The sequence below is a fragment of the Podarcis raffonei genome, chromosome 5 (genome assembly GCF_027172205.1).
Source record: "Podarcis raffonei isolate rPodRaf1 chromosome 5, rPodRaf1.pri, whole genome shotgun sequence".
Taxonomy (NCBI): domain Eukaryota; kingdom Metazoa; phylum Chordata; class Lepidosauria; order Squamata; family Lacertidae; genus Podarcis; species Podarcis raffonei.
Window position 1 is genome coordinate 79,817,461 of NC_070606.1, and position 27,247 is coordinate 79,844,707.

Genomic DNA, 27,247 nt, shown 5'->3' on the forward strand with positions numbered 1-27,247 from the left:
ATGCCATTTGCAACTCACAGCAAGTGGTGTTCAGAGGCATGCTGCCTCCAAGAGTAAAAACAGAACACAACCATCATGCCTAGTAGTCTTTGATAGGCTTACAGTCCACGGAATTTCCCAATTCTCTTTTAAAGCCATCAATAACTACATCTTGTGGAAATGAATTCTGTAACCATCCACTGCATGAAGAAGGAATTTCTTTTGCCTGGTCTGAATCTTCCAGTGTTCAGCTTCGTTGGATGGCCCTGGGTTCTAGTGTTCTGAAAGAGGGAGAAAAATGTCTCCCTATCCTTTTCTTCCATTCCATGTAGCTGGTGTGAGGTCTGGGTGCATATCTACACCTGCCTGATAAGAAGAAGAAGAAGAAGTGTTTGGATTTGATATCCCGCTTTATCACTACCCGAAGGAGTCTCAAAGCGGCTAACATTCTCCTTTCCCTTCCTCCCCCACAACAAACACTCTGTGAGGTGAGTGAGGCTGAGAGACTTCAGAGAAGTGTGACTGGCCCAAGGTCACCCAGCAGCTGCATGTGGAGGAGCGGAGACGCGAACCTGGTTCACCAGATTACGAATCTAACGCTCTTAACCACTACAACCACACTGGCTCTCAGTTGCGAGTGGGCACATAACATCACTGCCATCACCACTTCCTCCATCATTCACCTGGACCATGTACAAAGAGGGAAAGGCATGAATAACCCAAGCAAGGAAAGGGATTTCAAATGCATATCAAGTAACCAAGCCCACTTCTGTGGATGGCCAGTTCTAGAATAAATATTGATTGAAAGCAGCATGTTCAGGGAAAGCAATAATAATAATAATAATAATAATAATAATAATAATAATAATAATAAATTATTTATATCCCGCCCTCCCTGGCCAAAGCCAGGCTCAGAGCGGCTAACATCATACAAGTAAGACAGCGCATAAAAACAAGCGATCAATAAATTAAGATACATCCCACAATTAATTCAAACAAATTAAAATTAAAACTGGACAAGTGGCAATCTTCAGGTTAAAATTGAAGGCGGTTACCAACTGTTTCCACTGATATTATAAGCACCTGTGAGCGGGCTGGGAACCTCCTTCGTGCTTGTTCTTATACAAGGAGAAAATGAGTCAGACTGAACCCTGACCAAAGGCCTGGCGGAACAGCTCCATCTTGCAGGCCCTGCAGAAAGATGTCAAATTCCACAGGGCTCTAGTCTCTTGTGAGAGAGCGTTCCACCAGGCCAGGGCCAGGGCCAAAAAGGCCCTGGCTCTGGTTGAGACCAGTCTGGGGCCCAGAATCTTTAGGATGTTGTAATTTGCAGACCATAAGGTCTTCTGTGGGGCATACCAGGAGAGGCAGTCCCATAGGTACGAGGGTCCTAGGCCGTTTAGGGCTTTAAAGGTTAAAACTGGGGGAAACTACATGCAAATGAGTTAACAATTAGTGTTTACCCAGCCTCAACAGCTTTGTTCTACCTCCACTGTCAGAGGCATTGTGTCTCAGAATATCAGTTGCTGTGAATCGCAGGCAGACAGAGTGCTATTGCCTTCATGTTCAGTTTGCAGGTTTCCCACATGTTGGCCACTGTGAGTACAGGATGCTGGTCTTAAATGGACCATTGGCCTGATCAAAGCAGGGTTCTTTGTGTGCTCAATGGGAGTTGACGCTGTAGGATTTATGTGGAAGGAAGCCCCATTATCCTCAGATGAACCTATTGGAGGGTGTTTCAGAGGGTCAGTGGCACTGCAAAAGTGGTCCACTTATCCATCGACACTCAATGGCAATCTGCCAGCTGTGGAATGACCAACAAGGCCTTCTAGTTACAGAGAGAGATCAACAGAGATATGTAGAGAGAAAATGTTAACAGTGGGGCAGAAATACTATGAATGCAAGAAATTCAATCTGTGGCAAATAAATTTCACAGATGTGCACAAAATGCTTGGAAACTTATACACACAATAAGTGTGTGCCCATAAGAAAAAGAAAAACCATCCAAAATCCAGTCATAACCAAGTGAAAGATCACCATCACTTCACCTTGGGTTCACTGTAGTCCTCCATAGAGGTTTGGTGGGCTAACATTTGGCCACACCATATTTCACCTACCCATGATAGATCTGGTGGAGCCTTTGAGGAAGATCCTTTGTGAGTTAGCCAACTCAGCACAACCAACCCAATTCTTTAAAAAATAAAATAGGACAGTTGTTTTTAAACTACTCTTTCCCCAAAAGTGGACTTCAAGCAGGATCCCAGCAGAGCTCTCCCCCTTTGCATCAGAAGCATGGGGGAGAGGCCGTTGGTCCACCTAGTAAGTGTACTGTCTACATTCACTGATGGAACCTCTCCAGGACTTCAAATGTGGTCCTCTCCCAGCCTTACCTGGAGATGCTGAGGATTAGTCCTTGAACCAGGGGTGCTGTACCACTGAGCTATCATCCTTCACCCCATATGTATGGACAAAGCCTTGCCTGCCTGTTAAGGTGAGGGCATCTCCCATTCTTCACAGGCCATGGGACCAAAGCCAAACAGGAGTTCGGACTACCTGTGGCAGGGGTGCCAACTTAAATAAAATATTGGGGGCGGGGTTACAGGTAAGCTCCATCCTACATAATCAATCACATGATGTGGTGCATGGCAATGCCTATCAACCGGGGGGAGGGTGCGACCCGCTTATATATTTTATGGGACTGAGGTGAAGACTTCTTGGTCCCTAGGGGTTGGTTTCTATGACCCGTTGGGTCCCTCTTTTTCTTGGAGGGCCTGACTAATCTTGTGGGGATAGGAACCAAATCTTCCCTCCTGGCCTCATCTGGGTTTCCCCAAAGACACAGAGAGAGGAGGAGGAGGAGGAGTTGTGCGTTTTTCCTGCCCCCAGCCCAGTCTCTGCTTAGAAATCAGGATAAGAGGCAAGACCTTTTGAAAGTCCCCAGGAACAGCGGAGAGGCTGGATCGCAACCAGACAGCGCAGCTCGCCCCTGCCCCTCTCTCTCTCTCTCTCTCTCTCTCTCTCTCTCTCTCTCTCTCTCTCTCTCTCTCCTGCAAGGGAAGAGTAAAACCCACTCTCTCCTCGCTCTCGCTCTCTGATCCGCGGCTGCCTCGGCTGGTTTGGCAATGCCTGGGTGGCTCTTCGCACGACCCGCCGCCTGAGTCCAGGGGGAGCGCCGGGAGCGCAGCGCCTGCCGCCGCCCCCTCTCCGCCCCTCCATCCCATCTCGCGGACCTGAGCGCCGCCGCTTCCCTGGAGGCTCCTGCCGGCTGACTTCTTCTCTTCCTCCTCCTCCTCCTCCTTCCTGGGTCTTCCCACGGCGGCGCCTCTCTCTCTCTCTTCCCCCCTCCGCTTGCGCTTTCTTCTCTCCATCGGTCGGTGATGTGTCTATTTACATCAGCCCCGAACTTCTCCCAGGAACAGCTCGGTAAGTCTAGAGAGACCGGAGAGGTAGAGTTGGCGAGCCGTGGAATAGGACAGTGGGTGGGTACAGATGGTGAAACCCAGAAGCGGGATCCTGACTAGAGAAAGGCGAGGGGGTAGAGAGGGATGGAAAGGAGGGCAGTCCCAGCATGAAGAGTGGGGCATCACTTCTCCAGTATATCTGAGCGCAGCTTCTCTGCAGAGGAGGGAAAGCAGGAGAGGAGCCGGGCAGGAACTGGGATTCATTCGAGCCAATCTCAGCCCTTTCATCACTGTCCAGTGCCAAGAATGGAGAAGGGTACCTCTGAGCATGTCTTGAGTGCCCCATATATCCCCCCCTTTCTCCGTGGGCTGCATCTTTGCAGTCTCAATCAGCCCCCCCCCCACGCCCTCTGGGATTTGAGAGCAGAAAAGGGGTCTCTTCTTAGCACACTGGAGCCTCTGCGTTTCTCTCTTTTCGGGGGGAGCAGAGAAAAGGCATTGCTTCCGCCAACTTATGTAGCTTCTCAAAGCACCCCATGTTTTCCTCCGGCTGTTTAGTAGCGACCTGATTCTGATTAACTTCAGCATGCATGTTGCTTCAGAGGTAGACTCATAGCAGCTAGCTGACCTTCCAAACTTGGTTTCAGTGTATTTTTAATAGCGTGCGTTTCATCCCGAGCCTTAGGAGCAATCAGAGTACTAAATTTAAGGCTTTCATTTCATTGATACCTTCTTCTTCTTCTTTACATTTTTCCAACAGCATCAGTAAATTAACTGCAGTGTACACGTTTTAAACTTCATTGTGTTTCAGAGCCAGTTAAAATAAGCTCTAAAACGCTCTATGCGGGGAGAGAACAGCACTGTTTGCTTTGTACATTGTTATATTTCTGTGAGCATGAAACTTTGGTTGTCCAGCCTCTATTGTCCTAAGGCTGCAAGTTGTTGGGAGAGTTTTGGAAGAGTGTGATTGCTCTGTTTGTCCCAGAGAGTAGGATGAGCTCTTTCACCTTGCTGTGCAATTGCTCATAGGAGTAAAAGTACATATTCACTTCTCTTCCGAAGCAGGTTTGTGTGGGTTCAAACTCAAGTTTGGTTAAAATGCAGCAAAAGGTTAGATTTACACATACAATTCCAGTGGCTATTTTATGTGCAAAGTGGAACTTCTCATATGTCGTGCTGATATCTAGTGCAGAACGCCAAGCTGACAGATTCTTGGTTAACCTAGAATCAACAGGCACTGTCCTGTAAGTGTGACATAAGAATCTGAACCAGCGGCAGATCCTGGAATTATTTATAATCATGAAATTACTCTTCATCAATTAAAAATGAAACTTTGTTTTTCATACTTTTATTATAAATGTTTAACCGTTGCCAATTTTTAAAAAGCAATCATGTACTACTTAGAAAATAAGCATTACTAATTTTTTAAAAATTGCTTCATTAGCTCAGTACTAAATCTTTTTATAACAGCAACAACATATGGGCTGTTTAACATAACTTTTTTCAAATCTTCCCGCACCCACAAACATTTCACTGCTTGTTACATCACTTATTTTAATCCTATTCTTTGAAGCATTTTAAAGAATTGCAATTGCAACCTTTACTGTGGCTTTTAAGGAAATATGAAATGTGCTCAGTCAGACAGCTATTTACAAAGAGAACAATAGATTGTTGTGGTTCTTGAAATATCTGATCACCAGAGTTTACGAGTGTGTGTTTAGAATACTTTATCCATCTCCCTTACCCTTGATGTTTAAATTTGCCCTGGCAGAACCCCACAAGCCAATGTTTTAATTTCCCCACCAAGAAACCTCTCGCTCTCTTTCTCATTTTTGCAATTTATTGCCTTGCCATTTATATTGTTCTTGTTGGGTATCATATTTGAATGCATGGAAGATGTTACTGAAACCGTAGTAATTGGCCCCCAGAAGTCTTGACATCTTTTTACCCAGTGTTGTTAGTGGTTCACTCTGCAGATAAGCATTCAGGAGAACGCTGAAATGAATAAAATCTGAAATCCAGGAACAGGGAAGTGTTGCTGTGAATGCATTATCTGTTTTTATCAGTAACAAATTCAAATATGTCCTCTAGCAAACTCTATGGGAACTGTAGGTGTAGGCAATTATCTTTGCTTCTTTGAAAAGTTGCCACATAACTTTCTATCAAGGGATGGTGTTTTATATCAGAAAGTCGCTGGCCTGTTTTACTAAATCATCATCCCCCCCCCCCATTTATGAGTAACACCAGGAAACCAAACCAGAAATGCCTCTTATTTTCAGATACCAATGTATTTGCTGAATGAGAACACTCCAAACTAATTGTGTCTCCTAAGGTGTCACAGTTCACAGGTCTTCTCTCAGAAGTTGTTACATTCAGTCAATGTTTGCACCTTAGACGCAGGAAGACTTGCTTCCATGCATTTAAATTGAAAGGTGAGAACCACCTTAGATTCCTGTTTGACAAGTCAATTGATGACCAAGGACTGCAATCTGAATCTGTCACCATTTCAACTCTCCTAGTAGCCATACCCTTTCTCAATGGAAGTAGTTTTTTTCAACTTTTTTGTAACAATTAATGCCATGACCTTAATTGTCTTAGAAAGTTTCCGTTTTGGTTAGATACCACTGTATGCCAATTTCATGTCAATTTCACCTTGAGACACCACTTTCCTGCAAAAAAAATGAAACCCACACACCTATCTGCTATGTATGTCTTCAATACATGTCAATATGTGGCCAGAAGAAATGCATTTTCATAAACTCTGAAATGTATGAATGCACATCCCAGGTACATTTTTGTATACACAAGCTACTCGAACAAATGGGATTTTCCCAGAAGCATATTACACAGTTTATGCTACCTTTAAATGTTTGACCTAAGCTTGAAACTTGAAATAAGTTTTATGTATGCAAAAACATTGTAAATGTATTTCCGCTTATTTGGGTAATAAACACGAGGCTGCAATTGCTTCCCACTTGCAGCCAGACATGATTCTTGGCATCTTATAATGGAGAGTGTCCTGCTGGCAGGGATGACTAAACAACAATAGGGACAGAGAAGCACATACAGTGGTACCTTGGTTATCAAACTTAATCCGTTTTGGAAGTCTGTTCCAAAACCAAAGCGTTCCAAAACCAAGGCGCTCTTTCCCTTAGACAGTAATGCGAAATGGATTCATCCATTCCAGACTTTTAAAAGCAACCCCTAAAACAGCCATTTAATGTGAATTTTACTATCTAATGAGACCACTGAGCCATAAAATGAAAGCAATAAACAACATACTGCAGTCACACAATCAATCAATCAGTAGCTGAAATCAGTTTTCTGACATTGTCAGAAAAACAAAACAAAAAGAGCCGCAAAAACAAAAATGCAAAATAAATAGCAAAAACAGACAGACCTCAGCATAACACTCAAAACAGAAGTGTGGCACTCAAAATGGAAGTGTAGCATTCAAATCGGAAGCATAACACTAAAAATGTAGCACATTCAGCTTCCGAAAAAAATTCACAAACCGGAACACTTACTTCCGGGTTTGCAGTGTTTGGGTTCCAAGTTGTTTGAGTATCAAGGCGTTTGAAAACCAAGGGACCACTGTACTTTCTTCTGGCTGGTTCCACATGCCTTGATTGAGTTTGTTGGCATCCATCTGCCTCAAGAGACAATGGAATACACCTCCATGAGTGAAATCAAATAGCTGTGTTAGCAGCACCTAAATGACCTTCTAAGGGAGCAAGCTGACAAACCTAGACAGCATCTTAAAAAGTAGAGACATCACCTTGCCAACAAAGGTCCGTATAGTAAAAGCTATGGTTTTCCCAGTAGTGATGTATGGAAGTGAAAGCTGGACCATAAAGAAGGCTGATCGCCGAAGAATTGATGCTTTTGAATTATGGTGCTGGAGGAGACTCTTGAGAGTCTCATGGACTGCAAGAAGATCAAACCTCTCCATTCTGAAGGAAATCAGCCCTGAGTGCTCACTGGAAGGACAGATCATGAAGCTGAGGCTCCAACACTTTGGCCACCTCATGAGAAGAGAAGACTCCCTGGAAAAGACCCTGAGGTTGGGAAAGATGGAAGGCACAAGGAGAAGGGGACGACAGAGGACGAGATGGTTGGATGGTGTTCTTGAAGCTAACAGCATGAGTTTGACCAAACTGCAAGGAGGCATTGGAATACAGAAGTGCCTGGCGTGCTCCACTCCATGGGGTCACGAAGAGTTGGACACGACTAAATGACTAAACAACAACAAGGGAGCAAGCTAGCATATATGGAGGTCCTGGGCTGCCCAGACAACAAGGCTCCACTGATGTGTTCCAAAGGAAAGTAGAGCAATACGTTTGGTACCATCTTAGCTGCAGGAGTTGCCAGAAGGAGGCGTACAAGGTGCCATCCAACCATCTTAAGGACTCCATCCCAGATTTGTATAGGGTTAACTCCTTAGCCTCCCCCCCAAAAAAAAGATATCCCACAAGGCACCTGGACTGAGTAAGGAACTAGGAAGCAGGAGCTAACTTCAGCCTCAACTGCCAACGCAGTGTTTGGAATCATCCATTGCTAAGGAAATGCATTTCTAAACCAATTAACCAAAAGGAACAGTGTTGTCCCCCATCCCCTCGCAAGTCCATATCACCTGGTCTGGCATATTTCAAAGAAGAACATGTAGGCCGCTCCAAGAAGTCAGATTGAAGCAGGTGGACTGAAAATGAAAACTGAAGCTCAGATTGTTAATTTCCATTGCTGCCAAACATAATAATTGCAGCTGCCTGTTTTGTCTACACTTTCGAGGGCAACTGGGGGAGGATCATTGAAGCCCTAGGAGAAAGAGAACAGAACTCTAATACCTAAGCTCCTGTCTGCTTTAATTATGCCCAGGTCTTGGTGGTATAAATGAATGATCACATAAATAGGTGGCCTATAGTGTTCGCTTGTTTTCTTAAAAAGCTGCAGGTAAGAACAAATCAGTGGGATGCCTTTAAATAATGGAAACACTCCAGCAGTAGTATAATAAAGACTATCTCCCTTGGGGAAGTTATGCTGTCTTCACAAAGCACATTTGCATGTCAAAGCGGGTGATTCTTGGTGGGCTAATAAATTGCAATTTAGGAACATTAAAGCACTCACCAAACTAAGAAGCTGAGGCATTTTCTAATTTTGACTTCATGCACCTACAAAGTTTAAGGACTACAAAGTTTAAGATTGAACTTTCTGCTTGACTGGTGTATGATAAGGACGGGTTTGGCCGTCTTGCAACGCAATCCTATACATGTGTGCTCAGATTTATGAGTTCTTGAGTTTAGTGGGGCTTACTCCCAGGTGAGTATTCATACACAAGAACCATTATAAGCCTTAAATCTTCATGTTTTTACTGAGAGATCAGTTGCCTAAAGTTTCAGCTACTTTGTCAGTGAAGAGATTTTAAAAGTGAACATCTGATCTGTTGGGTTGAGATTCAAGGGCACACTTGGTTACCTTTTGAAGCAATTTTATTGTTATGGCTTATCATAATTGAGAAATAAGAAAATGTAAAAGGTATTGCATCCTTCTAACCACATGGGTTACCTTTTAAAAACTGAATTGTCAGTGATCTTGTAAGTGATCCCCGCATATGCCTTGATGGCAAATTTATCTGAGGTTATGTGATTAGATAATTTACCCATCACACGTTGAATTTATGTCAGGTTCCTCCAACCTGGTGCCTTACAGACATATTGGACCACAATCACTATCAGCTCCAGCCAGCAGTCAGCAATGATTGGCTCTGCAGCCCAAAACTAAGAGGGCACCAGCATAGAGAAGGCTGATTTATGCAGTTGTTTGGGGTGTGCAAAGTGCTTCACATAAATTCAGTAATCCTTGACAGCAACTGCTGTAAAGCAGGTTGCTATGATTATCTATACATTGCAAATTAGGGTGACCCAACTTTGACTCAGATACTGTATGTTCCAATTCACCTTCTTAGATATAATGTGGTCACTAGGATCTGGGCATTTAGAATCCCATCACATTTCTACTTTCTATCACCAGTTAATGTGTGTGTGTGTGTGTGTGTGTGTGTGTGTGTGTGTCTAATAAAGTCACCCTGTAAGCTCATGGATTTCCACCTGTGCAATGGGACTTCTCTTCTTCTCCCCCACATGCCTCTGGTACCCTCTCCCCTGTCCAACTCTCTGGAGCAGATTTGAGGGGGTGCAGGGGATACATGCAGAGAGGAGAAGGAGTCGCATTGTGCTGATGGGATGACTTCATTGGATTCACCTCTTCTGATTCATCCAAGTTCCTTAGCTAAACAGCGGCTGCACTAAATGAACACTGTTTATGAGAATTCTGTAGACTTAACTAAGTTATACACTTCCCTGAAGGGGCCACAAGACAGTACTTTACTTCAGACTGTGAAATTTTAGACGCATGGTGCTCACTGCTCGTGTGCGTAAAGATACATTTACCATGCGTAACAAGGTCGTTTTGGTCCTGGAATAATTGAGGCTGAATTCATGTGACTAGATCACACTGGACCAAATCAGGCCTAAAAAAATTTCATGCCCAGTAGAAGACAGTCTGGCAGGGGTGGTGACAGGCAGGACTCTGACACAGTGGCAGAATTATCATTTACTGGGATGGGGCAGGGCATGGGAGTGGTGAGATTGGGTCTGTGCAGGTACACTGGAGGGAGAATCTGATTGGTTCTCCACCCACCCTCAACCCTGCCCTATCCCATCCCCGCACCATCTCAGTGAGCAGCAGAGATACTGTTGTGGGGAGGCCAGTGGTGCATCGCTGCTCAACTGCACTCCCCCCTCCTGCTTTCACAGAATGGGAGCCGATGCACATAGACCTCCGAAAGCCGCTGTCGCTCATCGGGACCCCTCAGAGCGCCAGCAGTTATTATGTTTTCAAAATGTGAGCTTTCGTGAGCCATTCAGGTGGCTGGACTATTTCACACACAATAAAAAGGCTCATAAAAATCACCGTATGGTTAAAAAGAAATGCCAGCTTTTAAATGCTGCCATGCAACATTAAAGCAGCAGTCAGGACATGGACAAGTCATGAAGAGAGGAAAAGCTGGAGGTGCTGTAGCATTGGGTGGGCTGGACTGGTGCATGAAATGATGTTTTTTCAGAAACATTAGGTACGTTAGGATAATGGCAGGGGCAGCAAAGAGATGAGCAGAAAATGATATGAGAGTCCTTATGTTTCCCCTCACATGGCCAAAAAAAAAAAAAGCAGTTTGGGAGTGGAGGAGGAGTGATTTTGAATGCCTCTGGCAACAAACCAACCAACAAAAACTTGCCCGACATTAATCTCCCTCTTCTCTCCCTGCTCTCCTCAGTTATCAGTGGGCCCTTCACTCAAGACTGCAGCCTCTGCAGCTTATTTTGGATAAATACAAAATCCAAAGGGGGGAAACATACCCAGCTGAGCACCATGAGAAGTTCAGAGATCTTTTCTCTTTCTTCCAAGCAATCATAGTCCCACTTACCTAACTGAATTCAACAGGATTTACCTTGGGGTAGTGCTGGACTGTGCAGTTCTTGCTGTATTCAGCTGTTGCTGATTTTGAAGTGATGGTTTTGATACCGTTTTTATTGCTTTTAATTTTCTTCTCCCTTATTTTTCTCACATTCATCATTTTCTCTCTCTCTCTCTCTGTGTGTAGTGTTGCATGGCACCCCAATCTCCAAGTGCTACGAGATTTCAGGGGTTCAAAGCGCTTACCCCAAGTTCATGTTTCCTTTGGGAATGAGGGCACAGCAAAGACTGTGGTGTCTTTATGATATATTTTTTATTTACACATATAGACAACCTGAGCGTTGGAGGGGTTCACAGCATTATCACCCCAAGAGGGCCTTATTTCTCCCATAGCCACAGCTTTGGAGTCAAACAGAAATCAAACAATGTTCTCTCTCCAATTTGCTGTATATCTTTTGGCTCACCTCACTACAACTCTGTTTTTGCCTTTGCCTTTTTCTAACTACAGTGGTACCTCTGGTTAAGAACTTAATTCGTTCTGGAGGTCCATTCTTAACCTGAAACTGTTCTTAACCTGAGGTACCACTTTAGCTAATGGGGCTTGCCGCCGCCGTGTGATTTCTGTTCTCATCCTGAAGTAAAGTTCTTAACCTAAGGTACTACTTCCGGGTTAGCGGAGTCTGTAACCTGAAGCTTTGTAACCCAAGGTAACACTGTATCAGGCTACCCTCCCATTTTGCCATTTCCCACAGATCCACTTCCTTTGTTCCCTTAATGGCTCATCACCCAGGTGACAGGAAGCTTTGTTGTTGTTTAGCCGTTTAGTTGTGTCCGACTCTTCGTGACCCCATGAACCAGAGCACACCAGGCACTCCTGTCTTCCACTGCCTCCTGCTGCTTAGTAGCAACAGGAAGCTTATATTGTAACACTTGCTAGATCTGGGGGGTTAGGAGGTTCTCTGTGTACAGCCTATTTCCCCCCACCCTAAACTCATATATAATATAGATGTATTTATTGCTTTGTCCATTCAAAAGTTTACAATGCAACTGACCTCAACAATAACAAGCAGCACTGGAGTGTTGTCTGTTCTACATATTCAGATGAATCTGCTGTGAGGCCCATGCATTGTAGGAAGCCTGACTAGTCATTCTTCCTCATGAGTGGACATCGCCCCAGTGAAGCTTGTGTTTTTGTGATGGCATCAGTGGAGGCATTGCTTTAGCAACGTGTAGAACGAAGGGCATCCATAAGACAGCAGATTTGGGGGTTCTCTGCTGCATACCCTCCAACATTCCTTAAATGAAAATAGGGACATTTCTCACTCCTCAGCAACTGACCCTCCTTGACCCCCCATTTTTGCACACTGTCAGGCGTCAGGAAATCTGATCCCCCCAGGGCAGGTGGCCAGGAACAGACAGACAAAGAAGCTCTGACCAATGTATTTTATTCAATATTCACAGAGAGAGGCTGAGAAATGCTGCCTCTTGGAGTAATGGCGTTGCTCTGAGTCAATCAACACCAGCCACCTTACGGTGGCCGCTCAGGGCCATTTGCCTACAAGCCCTTTGCTCTCCTGCTTTCAATGCCCGCCAGATTCTGGGAGAAGAGGGGACTGGAATGTTTTCTAGTGATAACATGTCAGACAGCTGCTCAGGCTCTGCTTCCCTCAATTCCTTTCCCATTATTTCCCAACTCTGCTCTTTGTCTGCCTCTGAGCCATGACCTTCCTCAAACCACTGCTGTAAATCTAAACTGTTTTCCTCTTCTCTGGAAGGTTCAGGAGGGAAGGTGGTCTCCACCATTCACCACTTCACCAATGGGACACAGCACACACACCCTCCACCGTCCTGAGAAAACACCTCAGTCCCAATTTTATCTGATTATTCTTTGGTAGAGTTACAAAAAGTAAAACACACGCCAATAAATAAATGCATGCTGGTCCCAGGGGTAACCCATGAAATGCAGTCCAGGACCGGTCCAGAATCCGAAGGTTCCGTTAGGAGTCTGTCTGACAGGGCCAAGGCAGGATACCAGACAAGGACAGGGGCAGGATCTAGCATATAGCAATGTTACTCCCACAACCTGGGGCAGGGTCCAACAGCCTTTTATCTTTGTTGGGGTAGCGGCTGGTCCTGATCCCCCGGCGACTCACCTCCCTGTTTTGCCCCAAGGTGAGCACTCCTCCTGCGAGTACTCAGATCTCTCCTTCTCTCAGACCTTAGTCTCTGCAGCTCGGGAGACATCGGTGGGTTACTAGAGCCAGGGGCCATCTCAGCCTCCCCTGACCAAACCGGTAGTGGAGCAGCTGTAAGTGATGGCCCAGATGAAGGCAACAAGGTAATCCCTGCATCTGGAGCCAGGGCAGCCTCAGGCCCCTGACTCGGCCCAGCTGGTGTTTGTTGCAGGGGAACCTGTGCAGACTGGGACTCTTCAGGATCAGGCCCCAGACTTGGTTCAGATGATGCCTGAGGCAAAGGATCTGGTGCAGACTGAGTCTCCTCTGGTTCTGAGTCTGTGCCCGAGTCCCAGGCCATCACAAAATGTTGGAAATGGGCAAGATTTGACGCGGACGCACAAAGCAAAAAGTCAAGTCTCCTTGTGCTCTGCTCTGCTCTGCTCCCGTTTTCTTCCCTGGCCAGGGTGGCTCAGCACTTTCCCTGCCCCTCAGAGCCAGTGCGTCACATGGAGCTGGGTCGCAGTGGCTGCAGCCTCTCCTCCTCCTTGCCCACTCTCCAGCAGCCGCTGTGAGCTGCCCAAAGGGAGGAGGCCAGCAGTGGCAACCATGGAGAGAGAACGGGATGCTTCCTTGCTATTGCTGCCGTTCAGGGCAAACACTAGTTCGGCCTCCTCCCAGCAACACCAGTAGGGGAAATGGGGACACTCTAGGATTAAATCAGAAGCCAGGATGGTTTCATAATTCCAGGACTGTCCCTGGAAAATCAGGACACTTGGAGGGTATGCCGCTGGCCCTGCAGTGTTGGACGTTTGCTCCCACCCACCCATACAATGCCATTTGCCAGACTCGAGTTCAGAGGGAAGAAGATGTTCCCTCCCTCGGTTACTTTAGGAGTCATAAATTCTTCAGTCATTAATTGTTGAAATGACTTGAAAAATGCCAGAGAGGCAAAATGGAACACTTTTGATCATTGGCAAAGGATCAAAGATTGAAAGGTTAGGTTAATTTTTATTCAATGAGTAAGGGCTGCATTTCGCTTGCCTGTGAACTCTTGTGGCAGAGGAGTGCAATTAAAGTAGATATGTTAGCAATAAAACCAAGTGTTCCTTTGTTTTCATTCCCTTTTTTAGCTGTTCTTCGTGTGTGTAAGGACGACATTGTTCTGTGGATTGTAAGTGGCAAAATGTCAATTGGACTGTCTTTTTTTTTTTGCCGTCGTGACTAACCGATGTATTTTAACTTTTCTTCTTTAAAAAAACACCAATACTTCCTCTTCCCTACTGGAACAAAAAAAGGGTCTTAGGTAAAAGGAACTTGGAATTTTCCATGCTTTAAGCATTTCAGTCACTGCTCTTTGTTCTCTTTCTTCGTCCCAGACTCTAGGTTATGGGCAAGTCAGAAAGTCAGATGGATATAACTGAAATGAACCTTGCAAAAGAAAAGAAAAAACTGCGATGGAGTGCTCTGGAAATCGGGCTTGCCGTTGTCGTTGCTCTCCTTGCTATCATAGCTATCACCATGATCATTCTGTATGCAACCTATGATGGTGAGTAGAAGTGACTCAAGCTACTACTTTTATGGCAAAAGTTCTTTGAAGAACCTGAAGTTCAAGGGGGGGGGGGAGAGAGCAAAAAACACAAAATTTCATCACCTTGAAAAGGGGTTGATTAAAATACCCTGGTAAGATGCTTTTAGGTACATCTGAACTTGTTGGCTGGGATGTTGCTGGATGTTTTAGCTTCTGTATTTAGAAGGAGCCGATGCCCTTTTGGGGGGGAAGCAAGTTGACTCTAAAAAGCTGTGTTGTGCTTTTTGTGTAATAACTATATGCCTAAAACGGTTCGACAAACCTTTGTTTGGGACTGGCTTCTCTGAGATCGTTTCAGGAGCCCATGATCAGCCTAAAAGATATATATATATATATATATATATATATATATATATATATATACACATACATATACGATATCTTTATTGTCATTGTCCCATGCAGAACAATGAAATTGAAAAACTACATAAAACATTCAAAAACCCCTAACAACTCTGAAACCCCATTTTAAAATACACTATACTATAGAGACCCCTTATGCTGCGTTTAGAACCAGAATTGCATTTGCGTAGAAACTGTTTCTCAGGAAGCTAGTCCTGGCCTTTATAACCCTATACCTTCTTCCAGAAGGCAGAAGCTGAAAGAGATCATTTCCGGGGTGCATAATATCCCACGCTATCTCTGCCGCTTTCTTATGGCACCTGACAGCATAGATTTGATCTAAGGTGGGAAGAGTGCACCCACTTATTCTCTCTGCAGTCTTTACAACCCTGGACAGCATTGTAGAAAACGAATTTGCTGACTTACATGCTTGTCCTATTTTTCCAAGCACTGATAAGCTTCCTTCGGAAGGAGTCACTGGAGGCTTATGCCAGATTGTAACGGGTATTCATGTTGTATTTGTATATTTGCAAATATACCAGTTGATCATAGATGGTGGCCCTCTCTTTATGCATTCCATCAGGAAAACTCATTGCCCAGTATCAGATCATCATAGAGAGACGGTACACACAAACAGCATGGGATGTCCTTGCCTCTCTCTCTCTTTCTCTGGTTTCTCACTCAAAAGCATTCCCCAGTGATGCAGTTAACTAGAAGGTTGGTGGTTCGAGCCCACCCACTGTGAGCAAGATTGCAGAGCCCTCAGGGTCCCGTCCAACTCTAACATTATATGATTCTTTGAAGCTCTGCCTGGTTTCTGTTGCTTTCCACTCACACCTCGATTGCCACTTCCTCATAGATAGAGGGAGAGTGGAATAAGGATGACTCATCTTCTCCAATCACCTCCTTGCCTCCCATGGCCATTTAGCTGTAATTTCCCTAACAGAAGGCATGTCTGGCAACTTTGTCACTGGCTACTAAGGAACATGTGCAGGGACATTCTCACCCCAATGGACCTTACCTGTCCATCCCAAACACTCCAAACTCTCCATCCTGCACACAGAGCTGTTTAAAAAAAAACAGCAGCTCTTCCCGTGAAAGCCATAAACGATCATCAAAAATGTACACAATTAGTAAAACCAAAGCTCAGTCTTACATGATCATTTCTGCTTTTACTACTGCATATGTCAAAGTGATTCCCTTTTTGCAGTTTCTATTCAAATCTCAATTTGTAATCCACAAGACCAGATGGAATCAGCAGCAGAATTCATTCAGGTTTCCATCTCTCTTTTTTTCTCATACTAAAACAAAACAAAAAAAATCAACAATTTACCATAATTTAGGAAATGTTCAAGGTTACGCCAAGCAAAATGAAGCTCAAGACTTTGGGACACCCGAGCCACATTTTCCTAAGATGTTTCCCATTCCCTTTCCTTGTAAATTGCTTGTCCCAAATGCATAAACTGTTTTAATATTGTTATTTTAAAATTGTTGTGACCTGTCCTGGGACCTTATGGTGAAGGGGAGTTAGTTAATGTGTTGTTGCTGTTGTTGTTGTTGTTGGGGAGTTAGTTAATGTGTTGTTGTTGATGATGTTGTTACTATTACTATTATTATTATTGGCATTGGTTTATTAACTGCCTTCTAAATCACCATCTATGAAGGCAGTTGCCCTCCCAAGGTGGAGCTGGCGTCCATCTGTCTCCAGAGACAATGGAGGAGTGTGCCTTTGGGGGTGAGGTCAAACTGTTCGAAGGTTGCAGTGCCTGCTGTGGCTGTAGAAGCCGATGCAGGAGAGACATGTTTTGTTGCAGCTGGGGCAGATGAAGGCGTCCTGTTGTGCTGATGCAGAAGCACCAGGACATTTCTTCTCTCTGTGTTCCTCCCAGTGGTCATTTCTCCTCTGGTCACTGCTCTGGATACACAACCTGACTGCCTGTCCCTGGGCACTCCATGACACCCCCAGAAGAGAAAACCATAAAATGGGGGGGGGGAATACAACAGTACTTTTAAACATACAAGAGGTTAAAATACTAAAACAGATTGAAATTCGTACCAGCATTTCTAAGCATCTGGGTAGGCTTGTCTAATCTAGAACGTCTCTAGCAGGCACTGAAAATAATACAGTCTGGTTGATATCAATAGGCTGGGAGTTGCCAAAGTGCAGGTGCTGCTACACTAAACAATCAGGTTCTTACAAATGCGAAACAGGTATTCTGTGGCACCAATTCTGCCAATCCAAGTGCCAATCGAATTGGCAATAGTGCCAACTCTGCTAATTGAAGTGGTCAAATGGCCAAGTATCGGGTAAGGTGATCTGTTAGGTAAACTGGTCCCAAGTTGTTAAGAGCTTTTTAAAGTTTATTAAGGGTTTTAATAACAATATAAATGTGTTTATTCCCCCCCCAGATGGTGTTTGCAAAACTTCAGACTGTATAAAATCAGGTAAGATTTACAAAGCTTTTTTTTTCTTTTTATTGTAACATTTCAACTTGTTTTCCTGAAAGTAATGTATCTTGGGGATATGAATAAAACGGGCTCTGGGTTTGCATTTCTTGAATGACTGCCTTCCCCACCTTCCACTCCCATTCAATATAGCAAACTGCTTTTAAAACTGAGATATGGTTTATTTATTTAGAATGTTTCTAGGCTGTGAAAACCCTCTCAAGCTGCTGTACAATAGAGTGCAGCACAATACATCTATAAGATCTTATTTAGTTGAGGAGGCACGCAAAGAAGGGCCTCAGAGGATGATCTGAGGGTGTGGGTTGGTTCATATGGGGAGAGGCGGTCATACTGGAGACAATGGATTGCTAGGAACTAACAGGGTGGAGCTTTCTCTAAATCAGGAGTTGGTGCTTTCTTCACACACAAAAAGTAGATGCATTAGTTTGGTGTGGCTTGAGAAACATCAGATTAGCACAGGGTACAGGGTCACAAATTGAGTACCATACATACAGCTATGTCTTCAGATCATTTGTTCGTTTTATTAATTGGTGCCAATGAGAGCTATCTCTAAAGCTGTGGGTTTGAGAAGTTTTTTTGTGGAATTTGGGAAGGAAGAGATAAAACTCTCCTCCCTGCTTGCTGTGGTCACTTGAAGAACCTAGAGCCCATTCTCCCACTCTTTGCACCTGTAATTTATTAAAGAAAATTCAAAACGCTACACATTTTGTATAATATGGATGGGGATGGCACATACTCTGAACAGACTTCAGCAAATACAGAACCTTGTGATGAGATGTCACTAGAAACACACAACTCCAAGCAGAGCTGATAATGTTGCCAAATGTCCATTTTTATACCACACAGAAGTTTTATATCCATGATAATAAATAATAATAATAAATTTTTATTTATACCCCGCCCTTCCCGGTTCAGAAAACTGGGCTCAGGGTGGCTAACAACAAATTTAAAACACTTAATTGATGCTACAGAAAAAACAGCATAAAATACGGTATAAAACGTGAATAACAATAAAATAAAAAATCAATTTAGGGGGGAAATCCATCCAATAAATATTAGATGATCACCAGGGCTAGCTGGCTAAATTAGTCCTATTTGGGCCAGTGAGGAGACCAGGGGAGAATTAGCTGTGGGATCCCAGAGCGGGTTATCTTCATAAAAAGGGGAGGGGGAGGGAAGGAAGGGGAATAAAAGATCAGACTAAGTTCAAATTGAAAGCCAGGTGGAATAATTCCGTCTTACAGGCCCTGCGGAAGGAAGTTAAATCCTGCAGGACCCTGGTCTCATGGGACAGAGCATTCCACCAGGTCGGAGCCATCACTGAGAAGGCCCTGGCCCTGGTGGAGGACCCGGGACCTCTAAACTATGATTATTCATGGATCTTAAGGTCCTCTGCGGGACATACCAGGAGAGGTGGTCTCGTAAATACAAAGGGCTTTAAAGGTCAAAACCAGCACCTTAAACCTGACCCGATACTCCAGCAGGAGCCAGTGCAACTGGTAAAGCACTGGGTGAATATGCTCCCATGGCAGGGACCCCGTGAGGAGCCTCGCTGCAGCATTCTGCACCTGCTGGAGTTTATGGGACAGTTTCAAGGGCAGCCCCACGTAGAGCGAATTACAGTAGTCAGATGGGTCTACATGGGGTCAAAAGAACCACTGATGATTAATACATTTTAATCTGAACTGCGACAGCAAAGCTGGATCTTGACTACCCAAGGTCTCACTATCAGGTTTCCATGAGTCAATGGGACATAGTTGATGCAGGTATTATGATTACTTTGCTTATTAGGGGAGCTAATCTATCTGATAAACTAGGCTACTGTTTAACCTAAATTAATCTCTATCAGGGATACAAACTATTTGAACCTTTTCAGCTGTGTAAACAACTGATCAATAGGTAAATGATTGCAAACATTTCTTTAGGACAGGGGTCAGCAAACATTTTCAGCAGGGGGCCGGTCCACTGTCCCTCAGAGCTTGTGGGGGGCCGGACTATATTTTTTGGGGGAAACGAACGGATTCCTATGCCCCACAAATAACCCAGAGATGCATTTTAAATAAAAGGACACATTATACTCATGTAAAAACACGCTGATTCCCAGACCATCTGCGGGCTGGATTTAGAAGCGATTGGGCCAGATCCGTCCCCCGGGCCTTAGTTTGCCTACCCATGCTTTAGGACTTCACAGCCACTCTATGCTTCCTGATCTGAAGATGCCTCATGCCTCTCTCCTGATGTGTCTTGCTCAGGGTTTTCAATTAAACTGTGGCACCAAGGAAGGCTGCAGAGTGCAGACCACTGGCGAGATACTTTGTAGGGTGAAATAAAGGAAACTCATCACAAACTCCCTTCAGCTGCCTAAAAAAGCAAGGAAAGGGAAACAAATAGCCTGAACCCCAGTCACGAGAACTTTGCCAACATTTTTTCTCCCCTTTAATAATGTTGCACGCCACTGCAACCCCAGTCTCTGAGTGGTGCAAGATTCTAGGGGTTCAAGGCACTCACCCAGGGTTCATGGAAAGGTGTCTTTATGATATATGGTTTGTTTACACATACAGTTGTACCTCTGGATGCGAACGGGATCCATTCCGGAGCCCCGTTTGCATCCTGAGCAGAACGCAACCCGTGTCTGCGCATGCACGGGTTGCAATTCACCGCTTCTGTGCATGCGCGTGATGTCATTTTGAGCGTCTGCGCATGCATAAGCGGCGAAACCCGGAAGTAACCCGGTAAAAGATTTAACCCGAAGCAACTTTAACCTGAGGTATGACTGTATATGCAACCCGAGCCTACAATGGAGGGGTTCCCAGCATTATACCCCAAGATGGTCTTGCCTCCTCCATAAGCACAGCACTGGATTCAAATCAAACATTGCTCTCAAAAGTTTCTCTGACTCTCTCTCCAGCTTGCTTCTTTACTTCTAGGGTCACTGTCACTGAATCTCAGCTCTAAACTCTGCCTCATCCTTCTGCCTTGTCCCTTTCCTTTGTTTCCCTTAATGGCCCATCACCCAGGCTATTGCCTCAACACAGGAAGCTAGCCTAGAAGGAGCTCACATACAGCCTTCTTCCACCCTGCTCCCAAATTCATAACAATAATTTTTGAATGCAATTTCTTCTCTCATTAATTGATGGTGGGTGGGGGTTTTTTGTTTTGTTTTCTGTTTTAAAAGACACTTCCAGCACAGTACTCCATTAAACTGGTTACAGCTTGCAGCGATAATCTAGAGGCATTCAGCAAGCTCATATCACAGATTCCATTTTCCTGGAACCAGTGCAAAGTGAAGCAATCTACAAAGAATTGGATAAATTCAATGTTGTGAAGAACCACAGCATTTGCTAAGTAATATATGAAAAACCCGACAATGGCAAATAATACCAGGATTTCAGATTGTGATCCATGTTCTTCTCCGTCTGCAATTATGGGGGTTTAAATTGGATTTTTTTAAAAAAAAAACCAGCTTACTTTTCTAATAGCCTCTTTGAATACTATCTGGCTGCAGATGGGAGTGACTGTTCTACTGGTTAAGATTCATGTATTTCTTTTCAAGAGCAAACTCAAGTGCTTTTCAGTCCGGAAGTGAAGCCAGGCAACTCAAAAATAAAGGAGTGGTACTTAGGGGGTTCCCAGGGATGCAGAAATACATACATTTGGAGCTCAGCTGCATGTGGGTGCAGCAATAGGTGCAGCAGATTGCCTGCACTACTGTGCCGCACCATGTCAAGTGCCCATTGGCAATTGGCTGCAATGCATGGCAGTGGTGGAGAGCAGGCGGGGGCAGGGCTGGCGCTCGTCCTGGGGGCGTGGAGCACATCCTGGGGGTGTGGCATGCTGCCTGTGGGGGCGGGGCGCCCAGCGCGGGTGGGAGGGGCAGTCGCAATGGCACCCTGCCGGGATCATGCTGCCGGGGGCGGTGTGCTCCCCCCCCCACTCCTCTTCCTCCGTCAGTGATGCATGGTGTCTGTGCAGCCTTCTGGGACGCTACTAATCACAGCCAAGCTAAATTTATGAGACTTATTCGTTCCCACCATGGGCTGTTTTTCTTTCCTTCCTGGGAGAAAAAGGAGGGGGTGGCACTAAAATAATGAGAAGGCAAACAGTGAGAACGGATTGATTAAATGTGTTGCTTAAGCTGTTAGGGGCTGATTTCCTTTCTGTCCTCAATTTTCCTTCTCCCATCACCCCACACTTATTGACATGTGCCTCAGGTGGACTTTGGGAGTGTCTCAGGATCACTCTATTTGTGGCTGTCATTCTTGGAACCAATTCTCCTGGAAGGAAGCTCTATAACACAGGAATTGTGTGATTCCCCCCTTTCTGTTTACTATTTTTAAATAAGCCCAAGCCATATGCCGTAGAGGGATTGGACAATGTTGTTCTGTGCTGAGTAATCGAAAAATGAGAAAGAGATATTTGAAGCCCTTGGGTAGTTTATCGAGAAGTATGACAGTTAGTAGAGATAAATTAGAACGTTATTGGAGAGGCCTGCTTCTCTCTCTCTCTCTCTCTCTCTCTCTCTCTCTCTCTCACACACACACACACCCTACATCCTCCTGCTTTTTGTTTTGTCCTGATGTCAATTTGGGGGGGGGCGGGATGAAATCGAGAGGTTCTACACCTCTGACATAGGCAGCTTGCCTTCTCTGCCCCTCAGCAAGGCTGCCAGGACCCTGCTTAAAGAACTCAAGGCTTAAGCCTATGGCACACATTTGCATAGATTTTTCATATGATGATTTATACGTATAGATGCAAATGCAGGCAAAATTTCAGAAGGAAAGCCACCCTTGCATGCAAAGGATAACCTGTTTGCCTGCTCAGTCTGCTGTCCAGCTGCTAACTGCTGGAGAGTGTCCACCTCATAGAGCTACAATTCCCAGCACCCTTAAACAGCTGGGAGAAATAATGTGCTTTAAATGTACAGCGTGCATGCAGGCATATCTGCAGATTTACGTTTTGACCTCCAGCTGTTGCCTTGACCATTTCTGATTGGATTTTCTGTGATTGAAACTGTGCCCGCCCACTTCCTACTCCTCAGATCTGAACGTCTTTTCACAGACATCTTTCTTCTCACCTTTGACATTGCCAAGCATATCTTCCTTTGACTCCCACCCTTATATCTTATTTGGGAGGAATCCATGTTCGTCATGGAAGAAGAAGTGGGGGGGGGGAACCACCCAAAAAACCATGCCTGCCTTAAAATACCTCCCTCAGTGTTATTTGTTGTGGTCTCACAGAATTAACATCTTGGCAGCGTCAACCATAAAGCTCATAAGCCATCTGTCTGCAGCTGTCTCATCTGCAGAACCCTCCACCACAGGTTTTTCTGTTGTTGTACTTAAGAGAGAAGTCTTTGTAACTTGGATGAAATAGAAGCATAGCTATTAGCTAACCAAATGTGGATGCTAGATAGTTTTAAGACTGAAAGTGTTTGATCCACTACTTAAATTGCCTAATAGGTGGTTTGCAAAGTCTACCCAGCAGTGACTCATTTTCTTTGTTGGGACATTTGCTTTGTAGACTCCATGATTATGAGAGAGACTTGCATAGATATAGCCTGTGTACGCACGTAACTCCTTTGTAGCGCTAAGAAGTAGTGTTTTCTCAATGCAGAATCCAACATGCTGCTTTCAATCAAGATTGATTCTAGATTCTGCCGTCCACAAGCCTGGGTTTGCTTACAGACACCCCATCCCTTGATTAGGTTATCCATGTCTTTTCCTCTCTGCACATGCTCCAGCTGAATGAAAAAGGAAGTGGTCACTACAATATTGGTACATGCCTATCCACAACATCACTGGGCAGGTGTGGATGCACAGCAGCCTACATTGCCAGGACCGGACCTCACCTTATATGTGCATTTAGATAGGAAAAGGAGAGAGTAGGAATGTCTCCATTTGTTTGATGGTCCTAACAGGCTAGCCACTATTCTAGCAGGTATTTCTAATACCTTATCTGTTCCGTGCACTACACCTGGGATGGCGTAGGTAGGTAGGTAGGGGGTGTGGGTGGCGCTGTGGTCTAAACCACAGAGCCTCTTGGGCTTGCCGATCAGAAGGTTGGCAGTTCAAATCCCTGTGACAGGGTGAGCTCCTGATGCTCTGCCCCAGCTCCTGCCAACCCAGCAGTTTGAAAGCAGAACAGTGCAAGTAGATAAAGAGTTACTGCTGCAGCGGGAAGGTAAACGGCGTTTCCATGCACTCTGGTTTCCATCACAGTGTTCCATTGCAGTGGTTTAGTCCTGCTGGCCACATGACCTGGAAAGCTGTCTGTGGACAAACGCTGGCTCCCTCATCCTGAAGTAAGATGAGCGCCACAACCCCATAGCCTTTGACTGGACTTAACCATCCAGAGGTCCTTTACCTTTACCTTTACCTACCTAGGTAGGAGCTGAGCAGTATTTTAGTGGCCCACTATATTCAAAGTTGGGACATGGGTGGCACTGTGGTGTAAACCACTGAGCCATGGACTTGCTGATCAGGAGGTCAGCGACGGGGTGAGCTCCCGTTGTTCGGTTCCAGCTCCTGCCAACCCAGCAGTTCAAAAGCACATCAAAGTGCAAGTAGATAAATAGGTACCGCTCCGGTGGGAAGGTAAACGGCGTTTCCGTGCGCTGCTCTTGTTTCACCAGAAGCAGCTTAGTCATGCTGGCCACATGACCCAGAAAAACTGTCTGTGGACAAATGCCGGCTCCCTCGGCCAGTAAAGCGAGATGAGCGCCGAAACTCCAGAGTCGTTCGCGACTGGACTTAATTGTCAGGGGTCCCTTTACCTTTACCTTTTTTTATATTCAAAGTTGAGATGTGAACCCATCTGTTGCAGTTTTTAATTCAGTGGGTTAGCCGCTGGAAAAATGCCCCCTTTCAAAGTTATTGCCCTCCTTCCAACATGAATTGGGAGTGCACTGGCCTGAGAACACATGGTGGTACCATTTGGACTTCACATGCTAGCCTTACCCATGATGCCTCCTTCCTCACCGGCTGTAGCTTTCCTGTGTTGAGCGTGAAGGGTTCATCAGGACATGTATAGAATGTTTCACATGACTGGAAGCCTTGCATGATCAGAGTTCCCAAACCTACAGAAAATTCTAAACACTTTCTGTGAAATTCTCAGAGAGTCCCCCTTTCAAACTTTCCAATTCAATGCATGAAAGTCAGAGCTGGAGCCATCAAGGATGGGGATTTTGGAGATGGACCAAGTTCCTGCAGCTCTAGTCTCCTCCTTCCATGCCTTCTGAGAATGCACAGAGGTGAACACCTGAACCAAGGCTAAGATCCTTTGCGGAGAGAGAGGGCCAGCCAGGCAAACTTTTAATTTGCTATTTTAAAGCAAATCCCTAGTATTCCAGCTCTTCAGATAGACATCCATGGGTAGTAAGGCTCATTACGCTCTCTTCAGATGCATTCTGAAATACCTTTCCATCTCCCGAGAGAAAATCACAAAATAATTCAAGTCACATTGCACTCCATGAAAGAAGAGAGTCCTTAACTATAATTTAAAAGGAAGAACCTCATCTTGACAATCTGAGTGTAGAGAATAGGATAAAATAAATTAGTTTTCTACAGGCAATGCTGTGCAGCAACCCAGAGGTGCAAGAGTGACAGACCCCTCGCCTAGTATGCTTCTAGGATTTCCCAAGCATTAATAAATGGGTAAACTAGGAAACCATAAAAACTGTTCAGTGTATAATTTCAAACAGGTTCATGTGTAAAACAGCAAGGCAATTAAGGGGGAAAAGTGCAAAACCAAGTAGCAAAATAAAACCTGTAAGATTTCCTACAGTTTAAATGACCTGAGAGAAAGAAAGAATCTTTGTCCGGTACCAGAAGGGATGCAAGAGGAGGGCTGTGTACACACCATACATTTAAAGCACATTCCCTCCCCCCCAAAAAAAAATCCTGGAAACTGTAGTTTACCCCCACAGAGCTGCAACTTGTAGCATCCCTTAAAAACTACAGTTCCCAGGGTTCTTTTTGGGTGTGTGTGTGGGGGGGAGATGTGCTTTAAAGTATGGCATGTATGCACCCAATGTACAAGATAAACCTGGAGATTTTGTTTCCATGGCTGGAGTGAGCAGTTTGTTTGTTTGTTTGTTTGTTTGTTTGTTTGTTTGTTTAATTTCTATACCACCCTTCACCCAAAGATGACAGGGTGCTTTACTATATAAATGGTTTCTCCTTCAGGTGCACACTACTGAAGGCCAGCCAAGGTTTGCTTGTTTTTTGATAATATTTCCCTTGTAGTAAAAATACAACAGTAATAAATTAAGCAAGTAACAATTTGCTGCCCTTTCACAACACTCGAAAATCATCCGCCTGAGGCAGCTGCCTCACTCTGCCTAATGGTATGGTTGGCACACTGTTCTACAACCATTACTTAACCTCTGGAGACTGATTCTGAATATAATCTTGGTCTATGGGCAAGTTTATGCGGGAAGTCTAACTTCTGTATGAAACAATTCAAGTCACTGGCGGAATTCAGAATCAAGCATACATTTCCTGGAGCTTCCCATTGCTTTGTCATTTGAGCACCTCTACAAACTCGCAATGTTCACTCCTGTTATCTTGGTGCTCAAGCATTGCTTTTGTGAAGAGGGCACTTCCTTAACAAAGGTTTTCTTTATAATTACAAGTATATGCAGGTTACTCATTACCTGCATCCCCAGCTAGAATCCTCCAGACCAGGCTTCCTCAACCTTGGCCTTCCAGATGTTTTTGGCCTACAACTCCCATGATCCCTAGCTAGCAGGACCAGTGGTCAGGGATGCTGGGAATTGTAGTCTCAAAACATCTGGAGGGCCGAGGTTGAGGAAGCCTGCTCCAGACTGTTTGTGGAACAAATTCAATCATATACAGTCCAGTCATACCTCGTGTTGCGGCCGCTTCATGTTGCGTCTTTTTGCATTATGTCCCACACAACCTGAAAGTACTGGAATGGGTTACTTCTGGGTTTCGCTGCTCACGCATGTGCAGAAGTGCTAAATTGTGCTTTGTGCATGCACAGAAGTAACAAATCGCGCTTCACGCCTGCACAGATGCAGCGCTTCGAGTTGCGGGCATTTCACGTTACGAGCAGGCCTCCGGAATGGATCCCATCCGTAACACGAGGTACTACTGTACTGAAACGCCCACAAGTAAAGTGGATTAAAGCATTCTGTTGCCCCAAAACAGCAAGTCCACTTATTTCAATTAAGGAAACATCGTTTTCCAGTTTGGAAAGTGACAAAGCAATGGACTGAAAAGTGTGGGATGAATGAATGATTAACAGAAAGACATGTAAATGTCCTGCAAACAATGAAGGATGAACCATCATTGTGATATAAGCAAATCAGAATGTTTGTTTGCTATAGATCAAACTCTAAGCTTTGTGCAATCAAATCAGGATGAATGAAGGAAGGAATGAGCAGATTGTCTGGAAGAGCCCTCACTTTGGCAATCTCTCCTCAACCACCAGATGACTAACCTATTCTTATTTAGAGCTCTCAGCGAACTCCAAAAATTTAAAACAGGGATGGGGAACTTGCTGCCATCCAGATGTTGTTGGACTACAACTCCCATCAGCCCCAGCCAGCATGGTCAATGGTCATAGATGATGGGAACTGTGGTGCAGCAACATTTGGAGGGCTGCAGGTTCTCCATCTGTGGTCTGAAGATATACTATCATCATAGCTTCATTTGAAAGACCATATTCCCTGCTCTGAACTTTAACCATGCAGTGTGCTGAGTGTTCTGCCTGCTGCTTCAAAGTAATTTTGAAGTACCCTCTTCATGTGTTATACACCTGAAAGGTAGGAGCCAGTCAAATTCCTGATCCCAGGCAGAACT

The 27,247-nt window shown here is 44.7% G+C and overlaps 1 protein-coding gene across 3 annotated transcripts in view; it reads left to right on the forward strand.

Moving 5' to 3' along the window:
• The first annotated feature begins 2,906 nt into the window (after positions 1-2,906).
• MME (membrane metalloendopeptidase) overlaps positions 2,907-27,247 on the forward strand; it is a 67,587-nt gene continuing 43,246 nt past the window's right edge. Inside the window, exons 1-3 of one of the 3 annotated variants that reach the window (XM_053390325.1) lie at positions 2,907-3,402; positions 14,404-14,573; positions 17,367-17,402. In XM_053390325.1, coding sequence (XP_053246300.1) covers positions 14,414-14,573; positions 17,367-17,402 — 196 coding nt within the window. In that variant the 5' untranslated portion in view covers positions 2,907-3,402; positions 14,404-14,413. Of the gene's footprint in view, positions 3,403-14,087; positions 14,199-14,403; positions 14,574-17,366; positions 17,403-27,247 lie in introns of those variants that run through there. The other 2 variants (XM_053390323.1, XM_053390324.1) reach the window with 2 other exon arrangements.